The sequence below is a fragment of the Plodia interpunctella genome, chromosome 15 (genome assembly GCF_027563975.2).
Source record: "Plodia interpunctella isolate USDA-ARS_2022_Savannah chromosome 15, ilPloInte3.2, whole genome shotgun sequence".
Lineage (NCBI taxonomy): Eukaryota > Metazoa > Arthropoda > Insecta > Lepidoptera > Pyralidae > Plodia > Plodia interpunctella.
Genome location: NC_071308.1, coordinates 10,211,429 through 10,226,474, shown reverse-complemented (window position 1 = coordinate 10,226,474; position 15,046 = coordinate 10,211,429). Strand labels below are relative to the sequence as shown.

The 15,046-nt window shown below is 57.6% G+C and overlaps 2 protein-coding genes across 2 annotated transcripts; both read right to left on the bottom strand.

Annotated features, from left to right (window-relative positions):
* Positions 1-7,006: 7,006 nt before the first annotated feature.
* Positions 7,007-8,689, bottom strand: LOC128676103 (transcriptional regulatory protein AlgP-like). The gene has a single exon (XM_053756049.1). It carries the CDS (start codon positions 8,687-8,689, stop codon positions 7,007-7,009), a length of 1,683 nt encoding a protein of 560 aa, XP_053612024.1.
* A 3,963-nt stretch (positions 8,690-12,652) lies between these two features.
* Positions 12,653-14,836, bottom strand: LOC128676102 (uncharacterized). Its single transcript, XM_053756048.1, has one exon. The coding sequence runs from the start codon at positions 14,834-14,836 to the stop codon at positions 12,653-12,655; it is 2,184 nt and encodes a 727-aa protein (XP_053612023.1).
* Between the last annotated feature and the right edge of the window lie 210 nt (positions 14,837-15,046).

Below are 15,046 nucleotides of genomic sequence, written 5' to 3'. Positions count from 1 at the left end.
ACACATCTCGTGAGAGTACACAAACTAGACCATTTCCTAAGGACTACCAGATCGTCGCTGAGGATAGTGGGCGGCGATGTCAACGGCAGCCACCGGGAGTGGGGGGAGACACAAGACAACGATCGGGGAGAGGAAATTTGCACACTTATGGCCTCAAACGATATGGCTGTCTGCAATACCGGCAATGAGCCCACGTTTGAGGCCATAAGACACGGCAACCTCTGCTCGTCAATAGTGGATGTCACATATGCGTCACAGAACCTAATAGACAGGCTGGAGGACTGGCTTGTGGACCGCGCGATCTGCCCTTCATCCGACCATAACGGGATCACGTTCAAAATAACCCCAAATCACAACATAGGAAAATCTGCTAAATCGACCACCTTCAAATACTCCACTTACAGAGCAGACTGGACAGACTTCCGCACACAAATACAATCAGCCACCGAACATCTTGTCACCCACACAGACTTCTCCACCCTCACCGAAACCGACCTAGACCAAACAGTAAATCAACTAACCACAGCCATACAAAACGTCTGTAACAGAGTCTTCCACAGAAAGCAAAAACCTAAATATTTCAACCCATGGTGGTCAGAAGAGCTGGAATCCCAAAAGAAAGACTGCATCCGACTACACCATCGTCTCCACAACCTGAAAAAGGCCAACAAACCACTCGACAACATCATCAGAGAATACACAGAAACAAAGCGAAATTACGCCAAAGCCATCTCAAAACAATCCACCGAACATTTCAGACAGTTCTGCGACGCGCAGGGGAAAGAGGACGTCTGGGCCGTCACAAACCGCCTCATAAAGGATGCACCCCTAAGGAAACCACCACAAACCCTAAAAATCGACAAAACCTACACCGACAACACCAACGACACCGCAACCGCACTACTAAACCACTTCTATCCTGACGACACTCCCGATCTGACAGTCCGCCAGCAACACCTACGAGACTCCACAAGAAACCCACCTAACACACCAGACGACATACTCTTCACCACCGACGAGATAAGGGAGTGCCTAAGCCACACCAATCCCAAAAAAGCCCCCGGAGCCGACCATCTAACCTCAGACATCTGCGCACAAGCCTTTGACGCCATTCCCCAATTCTTCACGGAACTTTACAACAGAAGTCTGGAATTAGGCTACTTCCCCAAAAAATGGAAACAGGCGGTGGTTAAAATAATTCCAAAGCCAAATAAACCGGCAGAACAACTCAGCTCGTACCGCCCGATCGGACTCATTGCAGTTTTCGGGAAAATCCTGGAAAAACTGATCATCAAAAGGCTAGAGCATAAATCGGAACAAGAGGAATCTCTGAACAAAACCCAATTCGGCTTCAGACCCCAAACATCGACGGTGGATGCGCTTGAGCGGGCCCTGAAAATAGTAAAAACGGCCAAAGAGAAAAAGCGACAGGTCATAGCGATATCTCTCGATATAAAGGCCGCTTTCGACAACGCCTGGTGGCCTGCCTTATTCCAGCGATTACACCACATACGATGCCCTAGAAATCTGTATAAACTCATCCAAAGTTACTTCACCGACAGGAGGGTCACCCTGGATTATGGGGAGAGCGCGTCGTCCAAATCGCTGACCAAGGGCTGCGTCCAGGGATCCGCTTGCGGCCCAGTCTTTTGGAATTTAATATTAGACGAACTTCTATCCATGCTGCTACCGGACAATGCCCACATACAAGCCTTTGCCGACGACGTGCTTCTCATAGTCGAGGGAAAGTCGAGAGAGGAGGTAGAGCGCACTACCAACACCTGTCTTCGTGAGATATGCTCTTGGGGAGATAGAGTAAAACTGCGATTTGCACCGGAAAAGACACAATGCATATCATTCACAACACAAACCCTAACAGCTGAAATAGAAATGAACAATGTCCGTATACCTCTAACAACCCAAATTAAACTTCTTGGCGTAATCATTGACAATAAACTAAACTTCATCCAACATTCTAAATACATTATAGGAAAAGCTACGAAAATTTTCAAAAATTTGTGCAAATTTGTTAGACCCACTTGGGGAATACATCCGGAAAATGTAGAATGCATATATAGGCAAGTGATAACACCCATAATAACTTATGCGGCGGGAATCTGGGGAACGGCCACAAGGTTCTGTTCGGTTCGCAGAGCCCTCCGTTCGTTCCAAAGAGCGTTTGCTATTAGGGCGATTCGAGGATTCCACACGATTTCCGCCGTCGCCGCGGATGCGCTCGCGCGGTTCCCGCCGCTACACCTTGTGGTGGAGGAGGCGCGCGAGACACACCTTATCAAACAATCTGGCACGTTGGGCTCCCTCCCTGAGGACATTGGTCTGTACAGACGCGTCGGGATCAGGGACCTCCTGCACCCAGCCAAGCGGGTCACCATAGACTACGATACGGCGACCACGCAGGAGGAAACTGATTACCTGATGAACCCGGAGGCACCCAATGTCTTCACGGATGGGAGCAAACACGAAAACGGTGATACGGGGTCGGCATTTGTCGTCATCATGGAGGGACTGCCGGGGGGATCCGTGACCAGAAAATTCAAACTGTGCCGAACCTCAACAGTATTTATGGCCGAACTATACGCTATAGCCCAAGCCTTGGAGTGGCTTCGCGCTCGGAACCACTCCTTGGCAAAAATATTCACAGATTCTCTCTCCGCTCTAAAGGCTATCCAGGACCGTAGCAACACAGACCACCTTGTGAATCGCATTCACAAGGACCTGTTCTTGCTGCGGTCCAGGAACCAGATGGTGGACTTCGTGTGGACGAAGGCTCACGTCGGGATAGTGGGAAACGAGATCGCGGACGCGGCAGCCAAAGCGGCGGCCTCCAAAAAGACCGCGTCCGAGGTCAATTTCTTCCCACTGTCCCACGCCAAGCGACTCCTGAAAGCGAAAACGCTACAGGCTTGGCAGGCGGAGTACCAGTCGACCACACAGGGAGCCACCACCAAAACCTTCTTCCCGCTAATCTGTCACATCCCTTCCGCTCTAAGCGCCTTCAAAATTTCCTTCTCTCTCACTCAGATTCTAACTGGCCACGGATTCCACAAAGCTTACCTCTCCAAATTTAAAATCATCGATGACGACAAATGCCCTTGCGATGGCACTACAGCCCAAGATATACCACACCTTCTAAGAGAGTGCCCTATATTTGGCAAGACACGCCATGACTACGTCACGGCGTGTCTACGCAATAAAATCGACGAATTTGACCTGATCCAGACCTCAAGCAAAGAGGAAACGACAACGACATTTTTGAAATTGGTAGACAATATCGTCTACAGCCTCAAAACTATCAATGGGACATAAATCTCTAAAATCTATCATTTCTCCCAAAAACCTCCTCCCCTCCTAACATAACACAGATAGATGCACGCAACTTTGTATCAAATAGCAAAGAAAAACGTGCATCTAAACTTAGTGATTTATGTAAAATTGTGCCCAAATCAAGCCACTATTCCTAATATTTCAAAAAAAAAAAAAAAAAACCTAACCTAACCTAACCTAACCTTTTTTTTTTTTTTTTTTTTTTTTTTTTTTTTTTTTTTTTTTTTTTTTTTTTTTTTTGTTTTCGCAGGGGAATGCATTTACGCACTGAGTGTGGGACTCCTGGGCCGCTATCCAGCCCAGACTACCCACTAAACCCCTGCGGGTGCCATCGGCCGCTTTACAGGGAGGCGCCTCGGATCTATCTAACACAAGACGCCTCAGCGACTGGCCGGTCTCTTTCGCCAGAGACCGGACTCACCATTCTCAGGGGCCCACCGACACCTGGTGGACCCCTGCCGTCGGGTGGGACTAGTCCCACCGATTTAGGGGGGCGCCTGCAGGCGCGCAAGGTAGCGCCTGCGTCGCACCCCCGTCCGCCTTCTGCGGATCGGCTCCGCGAGGGGGTGGTCCTCGCGGTTCCTTTCCTCGGCCTCCCTCTGTGACATAACAGTCTCACAGAAGGAGGCCACTGCCGCCCAGGCTCCGTCACTCCCGAGCATCGCATTGACGACACTCGGGAGCGACAGATCCACTCCACCGAGCACTGCCACCAGATCGTGGCGCTGCCGACTCCACCTGGGACACTGCTCTAGAACATGTTGAGCAGTGTCCCGAGCCTCGCCACAATCGTGGCAGACCGGCTCGGTCTCCCGCTGGGCCACGCGGTGCAAGTACTCACCGAAGCAGCCATGCCCGGTGAGCACCTGCGTCATGCGGAAGGTGAGAGGCTTGCGCCGCCTCAACATCCATCTCTCCAGGACCTGGCGCAGGGCCTCCACTGTGCGTACACCGTACGTTGCCCGCGCCAGGTCTGCCTCCCACCTCCGCATGAGTTCCGCTTGCCCTCGCAAGCGGACCCGCCGGACCATCTCAGGCGAGGGGTGCTCGCCGATTTCCCTCCTGTTCGCCACAAAGTGGTAAACCTCGGCGAGCACCTCCGCCACCAACTCCCACGGCGGGTCGCCCGCGAGGGCTGTGGCCGCAGCGTACGCCACGGTACGGTACCCCCGTATCGCCCTTACCGCGATCACCTTCTGCGCCTGCCGGAGAAGGCGCTTATTCTCCGCGGCAAGGGCGTCCACCCAAACGGGGGCGCCGTACATCGCCATACTCCGGCACACGCCGGAGTACAGCTTCCGTACAGCGTCGCTGGGCCCACCCAGATTGGGCAGGAGTCGGCCCAGCGACGCAGCCGTCCTGACGATCCTTTGCCCCAGCTCTCGGAAGTGGGGGACAAAGGACCATCTCCCGTCGAGGATGAGGCCCAGGTATTTCATCTGGGCACTCACCCTCAACTCCTCATGACCCACCTGGAGGCGCGCCCCTGGGGGAGGTCCTCGCGTCCGGGCCCCGCGGAAGAGGAGGACTTCGGTCTTATCCAGTCGGACCCGAAGCCCCAGCCTCTCTATGCGGCCGACCAAAAGGGCGAGGCCCGTTTCGGCCAGCCGCGCCGCCTCACCGAAGTTCGCACCCCGGGACGTGAAGAGAGTGTCATCCGCATAGCAGATGACACCCGTCCCGGGGGGAAGCCGGCACCGCAGGACCCAATCGTATGCGATGTCCCACAGGATAGGGCCGAGAATCGACCCCTGTGGCACACCGCATCCGACGCTCCGCCGAACCATACGACCCCCCCCGTCCTCGTACAGGACAACACGATCCTCCAGGTACACCCCCAACAGCCGCCGCAGGTACGAGGGCACCCCAAAGTACCGGAGTGCCTCCCGTATTACACTGTGCGGGATGCTGTTGAAGGCGTTGGCGACGTCTAAAGACGTCGCCAGGGTCACATCGCCTTCTCGATCCGCCTCCTCCGTCACCGACCGCAGACGCCTGAGGGCGTCGATGGTGGACCTCTTGGCCCGGAATCCGTACTGCACGTCAGAGAGACGCGGTCCCGGGCCTTCCTCCACATGCCGAACGAGGCGAGAGGCCACAACGCTCTCTAGGGCCTTCCCAGCCTCGCTCAGCAGGACCAGAGGTCGCACCGCCGAAGCCGAGTCCAAGGGCCGGCTCCCCTTCGGAATAAGGCAGAGCCGGCCCTCCTTCCATAATTTCGGGAACTGCCCCTCTCGCAGACAGCGGTTGAGCAGCCCCCGAAACTCCTCCCCGAGGTGCACGAGAATCAGCGCAAGCACTTTCCCGTGCACCCCGTCTGGACCCGGTGCCCTCTTCCTTGTCTGGAGGCGGTCGAGGACCACCTCCATTTCGACGTCGGTGACGGGAGGCGGATCCGCCTCCATCTCTTCTCCCTCCGCGTCAGGCGGCTGTCGGGCCATCCTCGGAGGAGAAAACCCTCGCGGATTGCCGGGGAATAGATCCCCGACAATCTCCCCCAGCAGAGCTGGCTGAAGGGTCTCCGTTAGCGGGGTCGCCTGTGGGCGCAATTTGTCTCTCGCCCACTTATACGGCCGGCCCCATGGGTCTCTTTCGATACCCTCCACCAGCTCCTCGAAGGCTTCCTCCTTGGCCCGACCGATGGCCAGCTGCAGCTCCTTGCGATTTTCCACATACACCGCATACAGCTGACCATCCCTCTCCTCGTCCCGGGGACTGCGCCGCCTGCTTCGACTATAGGCCCTTCGGGCCGCGTTGCAGGCGACGCGAAGGGCGGCAATCTCCGCCGACCACCAATAGACCGCCCGCCTAGGGGGGGCTCGACCTACGCTTGGCATGGCCGCCCGGCACACCACTGTGAAAGCGTCGCCGAGACGGTCAGCCGCGTCGTCCACCCCCATTCCGTCTAGAGGCGGGAGGCTCCAGCGGCCGACGATGGCCGCCTCTTCCGCCAGCTCCCGGTCAAGCCGCGTAAGGGCCCAGCGCGGGAACCGGCTGCGCACCCGGGACGATGATGCCGCCTGACATTGGGGGGCGGCCGACACCTCGAACCGAATATACAAGTGGTCCGAGAGTGTCTCCACCCCCCCTTCCACCCTCCAGTCCGACACGGAGCGCGCGGCGGAGGGGGTGGCGAACGTCAGGTCCACCACCGATCCGCCCGTCCGTCGCACGCACGTGTGGGCTGTCCCCCTGTTTAGGAGAGACAGCCCCGCGGCCAGCGCCCACTCTTCCACCTTTCGCCCCTTGGGCTCCGTGGCCGGGTTCCCCCACGCCGTTGATTTGGCGTTGAAGTCACCGGCCACGAAGACCTTTAGGGGCGCTAACCGCCTTATCTCCGGCCCCAGAGCATCCAAGAACCGCTCCAGGGCCGGCAAATCCCGGTTCGGGGAGAAGTAAACACCAATTATGGCGTACTCTCCCCGAACCGCCACCACAAAGCCGTTCCCTCTCTTCTTAATCGCGAGGGGAGGGGCGGCACCAGGCCTAGCCACGATGGCCACGAGGCCATCCAGATCCCCCGCCCAGTGGGGCAGGGAGGGAACCGCGTACGGCTCCGCGACCACCGCGACATCCAGATCCCACTCCGCCATGGATTGCAGGAGGAGGTCCTGCGCCCTAGCGGAGTGGTTGAGGTTGGCCTGGAGGAAGGTGACCCCCATCACTCCTCCATTTGGCCGACTGGCGCCTCCCCTTGCCTTCCCTCGCGCGGAGGAGGGGACGGCCCTTTCCCTCGGATCGGGGGTGGGTTGCAGGCCCTACCCCCCATCACGTGGCCCGCCGGCTTGCCGGCGTCGCGGCATACCGCGCAGCGGGGCTCCGCTGTGCAGGAGGCGGACAAATGCCCTGCCTCCCCGCACCTATAGCAGAGCCGGCTGCGGTCCGTCTGCGAGGGGCACAGCGATGCAGTGTGCCCCTTCCCCATGCACTTGTAGCAGTGCATGGGGCGCGCCTCCAGGTGCCGGAGCTGCACCCGGCTCCAGCCTACCGTGAGGCTGCCCGCCTCGATCAGCTTTTTGGCCGTCGTGACCGGGCAGCGCATCAGGGCAGAGCCAGAGCCCCGCCAGTCTGAGCGGATTTCACCCACCCAGACCTGGTCCTCCGTGCAGCTCCCGGCTTGCGCGACCGCAGCCTTTATCCGCTGCGCCGTTGCCGCATCATTCAGTCCCGTCACGCGGAAATCCGCAGTTTTGACGGGCCTGAAAACGTCCACGACGCCGGCCAGGGCCACCTTCAAGGCCGAAGCAAGTGCGTCCGCCTTGCCTGAGCTAGAGGAGCCGGGGACCTCAATTAATCTCGCTCCGGTCGCACTCGGGCGAATCCGAAGCGAGCCAATGCCCAGCTCCTCCAGGTTCACCTCTTGCTCGGCCTTGAGGAGGGCGGAACTGTATGTGGCCCCATTTTGCACTGCCTCCGGCTGTAACTTAAGAATTACAGCCGAGGAGCTAGGGGCCGACAGTTTTTTCACCACCCTCAGTGGCGCCGCCTTGGGGGACTCCTTGGGCACAGACGTAGGCGCCTCCGCGGGCGCCGCCGTAGGCTTGGGCACAGACTTAGGCGCCCCCGTGGGCGCCGCCGTGGGCTTGGGCACGGTTGAGGGGGCCCCCTTGGGTACCGCCTCGGGCTTGGGCTTGGATTTTTTGCCCTTTCCCTTCCCTTTGCTCCTCCTCCCAACCTCAACCCAGGGGAGCTCCGGGGATCCGTCGACCAGAATTGCCGAGGTCGTCGGCCCATCCTCAACTCCAGGGAGCTCCGGGAACTCGTCCGGAACTGCAGAGGTCGACGGCCCCCACTCCATCCCCTCCTCAGCACTTTCCCTTCTACGGCCTTCCATTCCCGTCCGCTTAGGCAGCAGCGCCGGACTCAATCCGGAGGCCTCCGCAATGGCCGCCCTAGTGGCCCTGGCCACCCTCGAACTGTCACCCGCCAGAGGTGGGCGGGTGACCATCCGAGGGAGGCAAGTCTTCAGCTCTGCTAGGCGGCCATCTATCATTTTGGCTATGGAAGCCTCCAGCCTCTCCATCAGCCTCTCTTCCTCTGCAGGTGCACCTGCCCGCTGTTCCGCAGCTCGCGCAGCCTGGTTGACCTCGCGGCGAGCCTCCTCAAACCCGCTGCGGAGCGCAGCGACCTCTGCCCTCATATTGGCCACCTCTCTTTGGAGGCGACCATTATCAGCCCTGAGGCGCCGTACTTCGTCCGACTCGTTACGCGACACCAGGGTATCCATGATATCCCTGATGTCCGTAGAGGCACGCAGAATCTTCGCGCTGAAGCCCCCCTTGAAGGCGGTGGTCTTTCTGACGAGGCTGGTTATAATTCCCAGCCTCTCCACCGCAGTAGCCATAAGTCCGTCAGCACCCAAGGCACTGAAGTCCCGTACCTCAATGGGGGCCACATCCGACCCCTCGTCCCCACTCGGGTGTTCTCCCCTCCGGAAGGCCCGAGTTCCCAGAGTGGCTGAGAAGGAGGCCTCCACATCCTTAACCTAACCTAACCTAACCTAACCTAACCTAACCTAACCTAACCTAACCTAACCTAACCTAACCTAACCTAACCTAACCTAACCTAACCTAACCTAACCTAACCTAACCTAACCTAACCTAACCTAACCTAACCTAACCTAACCTAACCTAACCTAACCTAACCTAACCTAACCTAACCTAACCTAACCTAACCTAACCTAACCTAACCTAACCTAACCTAACCTAACCTAACCTAACCTAACCTAACCTAACCTAACCTAACCTAACCTAACCTAACCTAACCTAACCTAACCTAACCTAACCTAACCTAACCTAACCTAACCTAACCTTTTTTTTTTTTTTTTTTTTTTCTCGTGTGGAAAACGCCTCCGCGTGCCCGGCGCCGGGGCATAGCGCCGGGGTATGTCCGACTTGCACGGACTAAAAACCACACGGTGTCCTTCTCGGCTTTCGGGCCGAGGCTGCGGGATCGCTCGCGCATGCACAACGCGGCCTCGGCAAAGCTTTGGTCCACCATCGCGGACCTCTTCTATTTAGGAGCTTTACTCCTCATCCGTCTCGTTGGGCGGTCGCACCGGACACCAGTGCTCCCGCGCCTTCTTGGCCTGTGGCTGATCAGGCGTCGGACTGCCCCGTCCGGCGCCCGCAGGCCGGACCTTATGGTGGTCTAAGGTCCATATTTGCGCGCCTCCTACGGCGCACATTGCGTGCTCGGCGAGATGGTACAGTACTCGTCGCCTCTCTCACTCTTTCCGCTTCCTCCTTGGTCTCCATGACAGCCTCACAAAACTCTGCGATGGCCTGCCAAGCAGCTTCACTTTCGACCATTTTATCGAGCACCGTTGACAGCTCGAGGTCTTGTACGCCCAGTGTTGCGACGGTGTTTTGCCGCTCTTCTTCCCACGCCGGACAAACGGCCAAAGTATGGGCAGCTGTGTCTGTTTCGGCATCACAGTGATGGCAGCTCTCGTTTTCCTCCCGGCCGATCCGACACAGGTACTTCCCGAAGCAGCCATGCCCCGAGAGTACCTGTGTCAGTCTATAGGAGAGACTGCCGTGCCGTCTATTTACCCACTCCGCCAGTACTGGACGGAGGGCCGAGATGGTGTATTGCCCGGCGCTGGGCTGGGCCAGTTTCTCGTCCCACTCCTCGATGGTCACGCTGCGCAACCTCATCCTCTGCCCGTTCACCTCCGACGGTGCTTGTGGTTGACCCTGTTGCAACATCTGCTGCCGCCAGGTATACAACTGGGCGAGAGCTTTAGCCTCTAAACTCCAGGGCGGTGTTCCCGCCAGGGCGCATGCTGCTTCACCCGACACTGTGCAATAACCGCGAATGACTCGTATGGCCATCAGACGTTGTGGTCTTTGCAAAACAGCCGCGTTCCGGGCAGATAGACTCGGTCCCCAGATCGGTGCACCGTACATCGCCATCGATCTCACCACTCCCGTAAATAGGTTCCTACATGCGACGCTTGGTCCGCCCAGGTTTGGCAGGAGGCGGGACATCGCAGCCGCCGTCTTGGTGAGTTTGGGCGCCAAAAGATCAAAGTGGCGCCTGAAATCCCATCGGCTGTCAAGGACTAAACCGAGGTACTTGAGAGTCGACCCGACGTCGATACGGACCCCTCCCACAATAATATGGGCGTCAGAGGTCGGTGCCGCTCGGGGACCATGAAAAAGTAGGGCTTCCGACTTGCGGAGGGCCACCTCCAGTCCCAGCCGTCTTATTCGGCCTACGATTTGAGCGACTCCGGCAGTGGCCACCATAGCAGCCTGCCTATACGATTTGGCCCGCACGGTGACTAGGGTGTCGTCGGCATAACAATGTAGCGCGACACCAGGAAGTACGGTCCCGCGCAGGACCCAGTCGTAGCCGATGTTCCACAGGAGCGGTCCGAGGACCGACCCCTGTGGAACACCACACGACATTTGCCTCTGTTCAGGGCCGTTGAGGCCCGGGTAGACTACCGCTCTGTCACTGAGGTATGCGTCTATAATTCGGCGAAGATATGCCGGCACACCATGGTATTTCAGCGCCTCCCTTATGGTAGCCCAGGGCAAGGTGTTGAAGGCGTTTGCAATGTCTAAAGACACCGCCAGCACCACCTCACCCCGGGACGTCGCTTCACTGGCCAAACGTTGGACACCAGAAATAGCGTCTATCGTCGACCGACAGCGGCGAAAGCCAAATTGGTTCTCGGCAAGATCCGGTCCCACCCTGCTCAAATGCTCGACGATTCGATCCGCAATCACCTTTTCCAACATTTTGTCCACCTCATCAAGCAGTACAACTGGCCTATAGGCCGAGGGGGACTCTGCCGGGCGACCCTCTTTTCGTAGGAGCACCAGTTTCCCCGTCTTCCACCTAATAGGAAACCGTCCCTGCTCTAGGCAGGCTGTGAGGAGCTGACGGAATCGGGTCCCAAGAGTCCCGAGGGCCAGCACGAGCGCAACACCCGGGATACCATCCGGACCCGGGGCCGTGTTCTTCCTCTTCATCCTGCCTATCGCGACTTCCAGTTCCTCTTCGGAGACGGGGGGAACAGTGCCAATCTCTTCATTTAGGTCGTTTAACCGCATTGCCGGTGGCACAAAATCAGATCGACCCGCCGGGAATAAGGCACTCACCACGTCGTTCACCAGTTGTGGCGGCATACTCTGGGTTAGGGGAGGAGCCCATGGGCGAAGTTTCCCCCGCACCAACAGGTAGGGGCGCCCCCACGGATCTCTGTCCAGAGTCGCCAATAGCTCTTCTCGCGCCCTGTCTTTGGCAGTGCGAATGGCCACCTGGAGTTCTTCCTTTGCCGCTCTATACTCCTCGTAGAGTTCCGCCTCGCGAGCGGCTGTATCTGCGGTGCGGCGACGTCTTCTCCTATGACGAGCATAGAGGCGGCGACGAAATATGCACCTTCGCCGGAGTTGGGCAATCTCTTGGGACCACCAGTATACTTGCCGTCGGGACGGTGCTCTCCGTACTCTGGGCATCGCCGCGTCGCACACAGCGGTTAACGTGTCCCTAAACCATTCCGCCTCCTCATCCACGTTTATAGGCTCAGCGGGAGGTGCCGACGCCCAGGCCTGTACTATCGTCACTTCCTTTAGCAGCTCCTTGTCGATCCGTTTTATGGCCCAACGGGGGCTGCTTACGTCAAGTCCGGTAGGCGTAGCTGGCTGGCCGGAGGTCTGGGCGGAGACACTGAACCGAATATACCGGTGGTCAGAGAGCGTCTCCACCTCCTCAACAACCCGCCAGTCCGCAATTCGTCGAGATAGGGAGGGGCTGGCGAACGTTAGATCAACAATTGAGCCACCCCTTTGTCGAATACAAGTGTGGGTCGTTCCCCGGTTCATGAGTGTGAGACCGAGTTGCAACGCCCACTCCTCAACTAGCTCGCCTCTCGCGTCCGCAACCGGGGAGCCCCACGCCAAGGACTTGGCGTTGAAGTCCCCGGCCACGATCACGGGGCGAGGATGGCTGCTGACCACGACAGATCCTAAACGTATGAGAAATGCCTCATAGTCGGCTAGAGCCCTGTTGGGCGAAAAATACACGCCGACCACTACGCAATCCCCTATCCGCGCTGCAACAAACCCGTCGTCCCTGGTGATGTTTTCAGGGAATTGCGAGCCTGAGGAAGGCGACGAGATGATGGCCACCGAGCAGCTAGCATCCCCCACCCAATCGTCACGAGGCGGAACAAAGTATGGCTCCGCAACTATCGCCACTTTGACACCCCACTCCACCATGCTCTGACACAGAAGGTCTTGTGCTCTGGCAGAGTGGTTGATGTTGCACTGCAAGAATGTCGTACTTTGAGACATTATGGACATTCCATCTCAAAAGGTTCCACACCTTGTGACGATTCGGTGGGGGGTATTTTAGGCCGAGAGGCTGGGGCCTTTTTGGGTGTCTTGCCCGTCTTCTTATTGGCTGCCTTACATAGTTTACTGCCGATTGCATGATCGGCGGGCTTATTGGCCTCCGCGCATACGGGGCAATGGGGCGCCGCAGAACACGTCCTGGCCTCGTGGCCTCGTTTGCCACATCGGAAACAGAGGCCACTACAGTCTACCGCAGAATTGCATTGCGTCGCCACATGCTCACCCGTGATGCATCTGTAGCAGCGCATCGGCCTTTGCTTTAACAGCTTAACACTGGCAGACACCCAGCCAACTAGGAGCCGACGGCCATCCTCCAGCTTTTTAGCCACAGTCACCGGGCACGCTACAATCGAGGTCCCCATACCACGTGGTGCACGACGAATCTCGCCTACTTTAAGGTCCAGCTCAGAGCAAGCTCCAGCCTTGGCCAGTGCTGCTGTCAGCTCTTCCCTAGTCACGGAATCATCCAGGCCAGATATTCGCAGGTCTACCCGCTTTACAGGTCTGGAGACCTTCACTTCCTCCGGATTCAGGGCTTGCCTCAGCTTGTCGGCCAAGGCGTCGGCTAGGGGGCCACTAGAACTGCCGGGCACCTGCAAGAGGCGGGCACCAGTGGCCGTGACCTTGCACCGCATGCCCTCGATACCCAAGCTCACAGTATCCACCTGACTTTTTGCTCGACCCAACACCTCCTCATATGTCACGCCATTTTGAGAAGCGTGCGGCTGCAGGGTCAAAACAACCGCTGCTGACCGGGGCGGGCGAAGCCTGGCTTCCTGCCGTTTCTTCTTCTGGGCCTCTTTTCTAGTGGCCTTCTTTTGGGACTTCTTTTGACCCACAGTTTGCCAGGCACCCTCTTCCGCTTGCTGTGGGGCAGCTGCCGCGGCCGCATCAGGTGCAGTCTTGGAAGACTTGGCCTTCTTCCTTTTAGCCTTCTTGGTTTTAGCTGGGGCTGTGCTTGTACTCGGCTGAGAGGGCGGGATGTCGACCGCCTGCGATACCTGTTCCACAGGAGTCTCTGCCAAAGTCGGCCTGGCCGCTGTCTTCTCGGCAAACGTGGCCATAGTTGGAGCTCTACCTTTGCTGCCCCGGTCAGAGGCCAATGTGGGTCTGAGGACTTTCCCCTCCAAAAAGTTTACTTTCGTAAGGACCTCTTCCCTGAATCGACCGAGTTCTTCTTTAAGGAGACTCGTCAGCTGTTTCTCCAGTGCTGGCGTGTCCCGCGGCGCTTCAGTCTCAGGCTGAGCTGAGCGCTTCGACTTGTAGACCTCCGTTCGAATCTCGTCTAACTCTTGACGAAGGTCAGCCATCTCCTGTTTTAGGCGAGCGTTCTCCGCCTGCAAGCGGCGCGTCTCACTGGAGGTACATCTCTCCATTAGCTCGTGTGCTAAGTCTTCAATTGAGGCTGCCGCATCCTTGAGGGTCTTCTGGGCGGTGCCCTTCAGGCCTTTGGACATCTTCCCAACCGCTCTTATTGCCGCAACAGAGTTGTTCAGCCTCTCCTCTATAGACCCGGCAGTTAGGTCTTCCGGCTCGAATTCCGCCTCAGACCGAGTGGAGGCGCGTGACGCTGCCCTCTCACTCCTGACCGCCACCTTTTTGGCGGCTTCAGCCAACTGCCGATCCTCCTCACCGATGCGGACCTTCAGAAACTCGGCACGACGAGTAGCCTGAAGAGCCTCCCTTGCCTTCCCGAGGCCAATACATTCGCCGGTTGTCGGCGGTCTTCCTCTACCTCTCTTACCGCGCTGAGCGCGCGCCTGTGGAGGATTATCCTCATCCGTCGCAGAACTCAATTCCGGGCTCTCCGTGTTCCGCCGTTTCCTGAAGAAGCGGGACTGTCCGCAACCACTACTGGCACTCTTAACACTCATTTCAGAGTCCGAAACCTGTGCGACAACATCTCCCGCATTCTTTCCCACCACTTCGTCTCCCACCACTTCGTCTCTCACCACATCGTCTCCTACTACTGCATCAACAATTGCGTCCGAAGGCGCAAGGCGTAAATTGCCCCCCCCAGAATACGAGGGGCAGCCGGTGTCATTAGACACCGGGGTGGATTCTCCGACCGCGGTACGGCCGGTACCACCCTGGGGTAGATTTTCTTTATTCACGACTTGCATTTTTTGAACGTTCCTTTTTTTAATTCAGGTGTGCGGTCACCCTAGCATTGACCTAAGCTCAATTACCCGATCCCACCCCAAACGACTGATTTTTCGAGTGGTTTACTCCACCGGACAGACTGAGGAAGAAAGGAAGGAAAAGGGGGAAAGGATAGAGCGATCCGCATCGCCAGTCGACTCTCATTATGAGAGAAGTACCGGGAGCAGACC

What these genes read in the sequence shown, in the direction of transcription:
- LOC128676103 (XM_053756049.1), bottom strand. Translation starts at nt 8,689, where the DNA reads ATGGCTACTGCGGTGGAGAGGCTGGGAATTATAACCAGCCTCGTCAGA.
- LOC128676102 (XM_053756048.1), bottom strand. Translation starts at nt 14,836, where the DNA reads ATGCAAGTCGTGAATAAAGAAAATCTACCCCAGGGTGGTACCGGCCGT.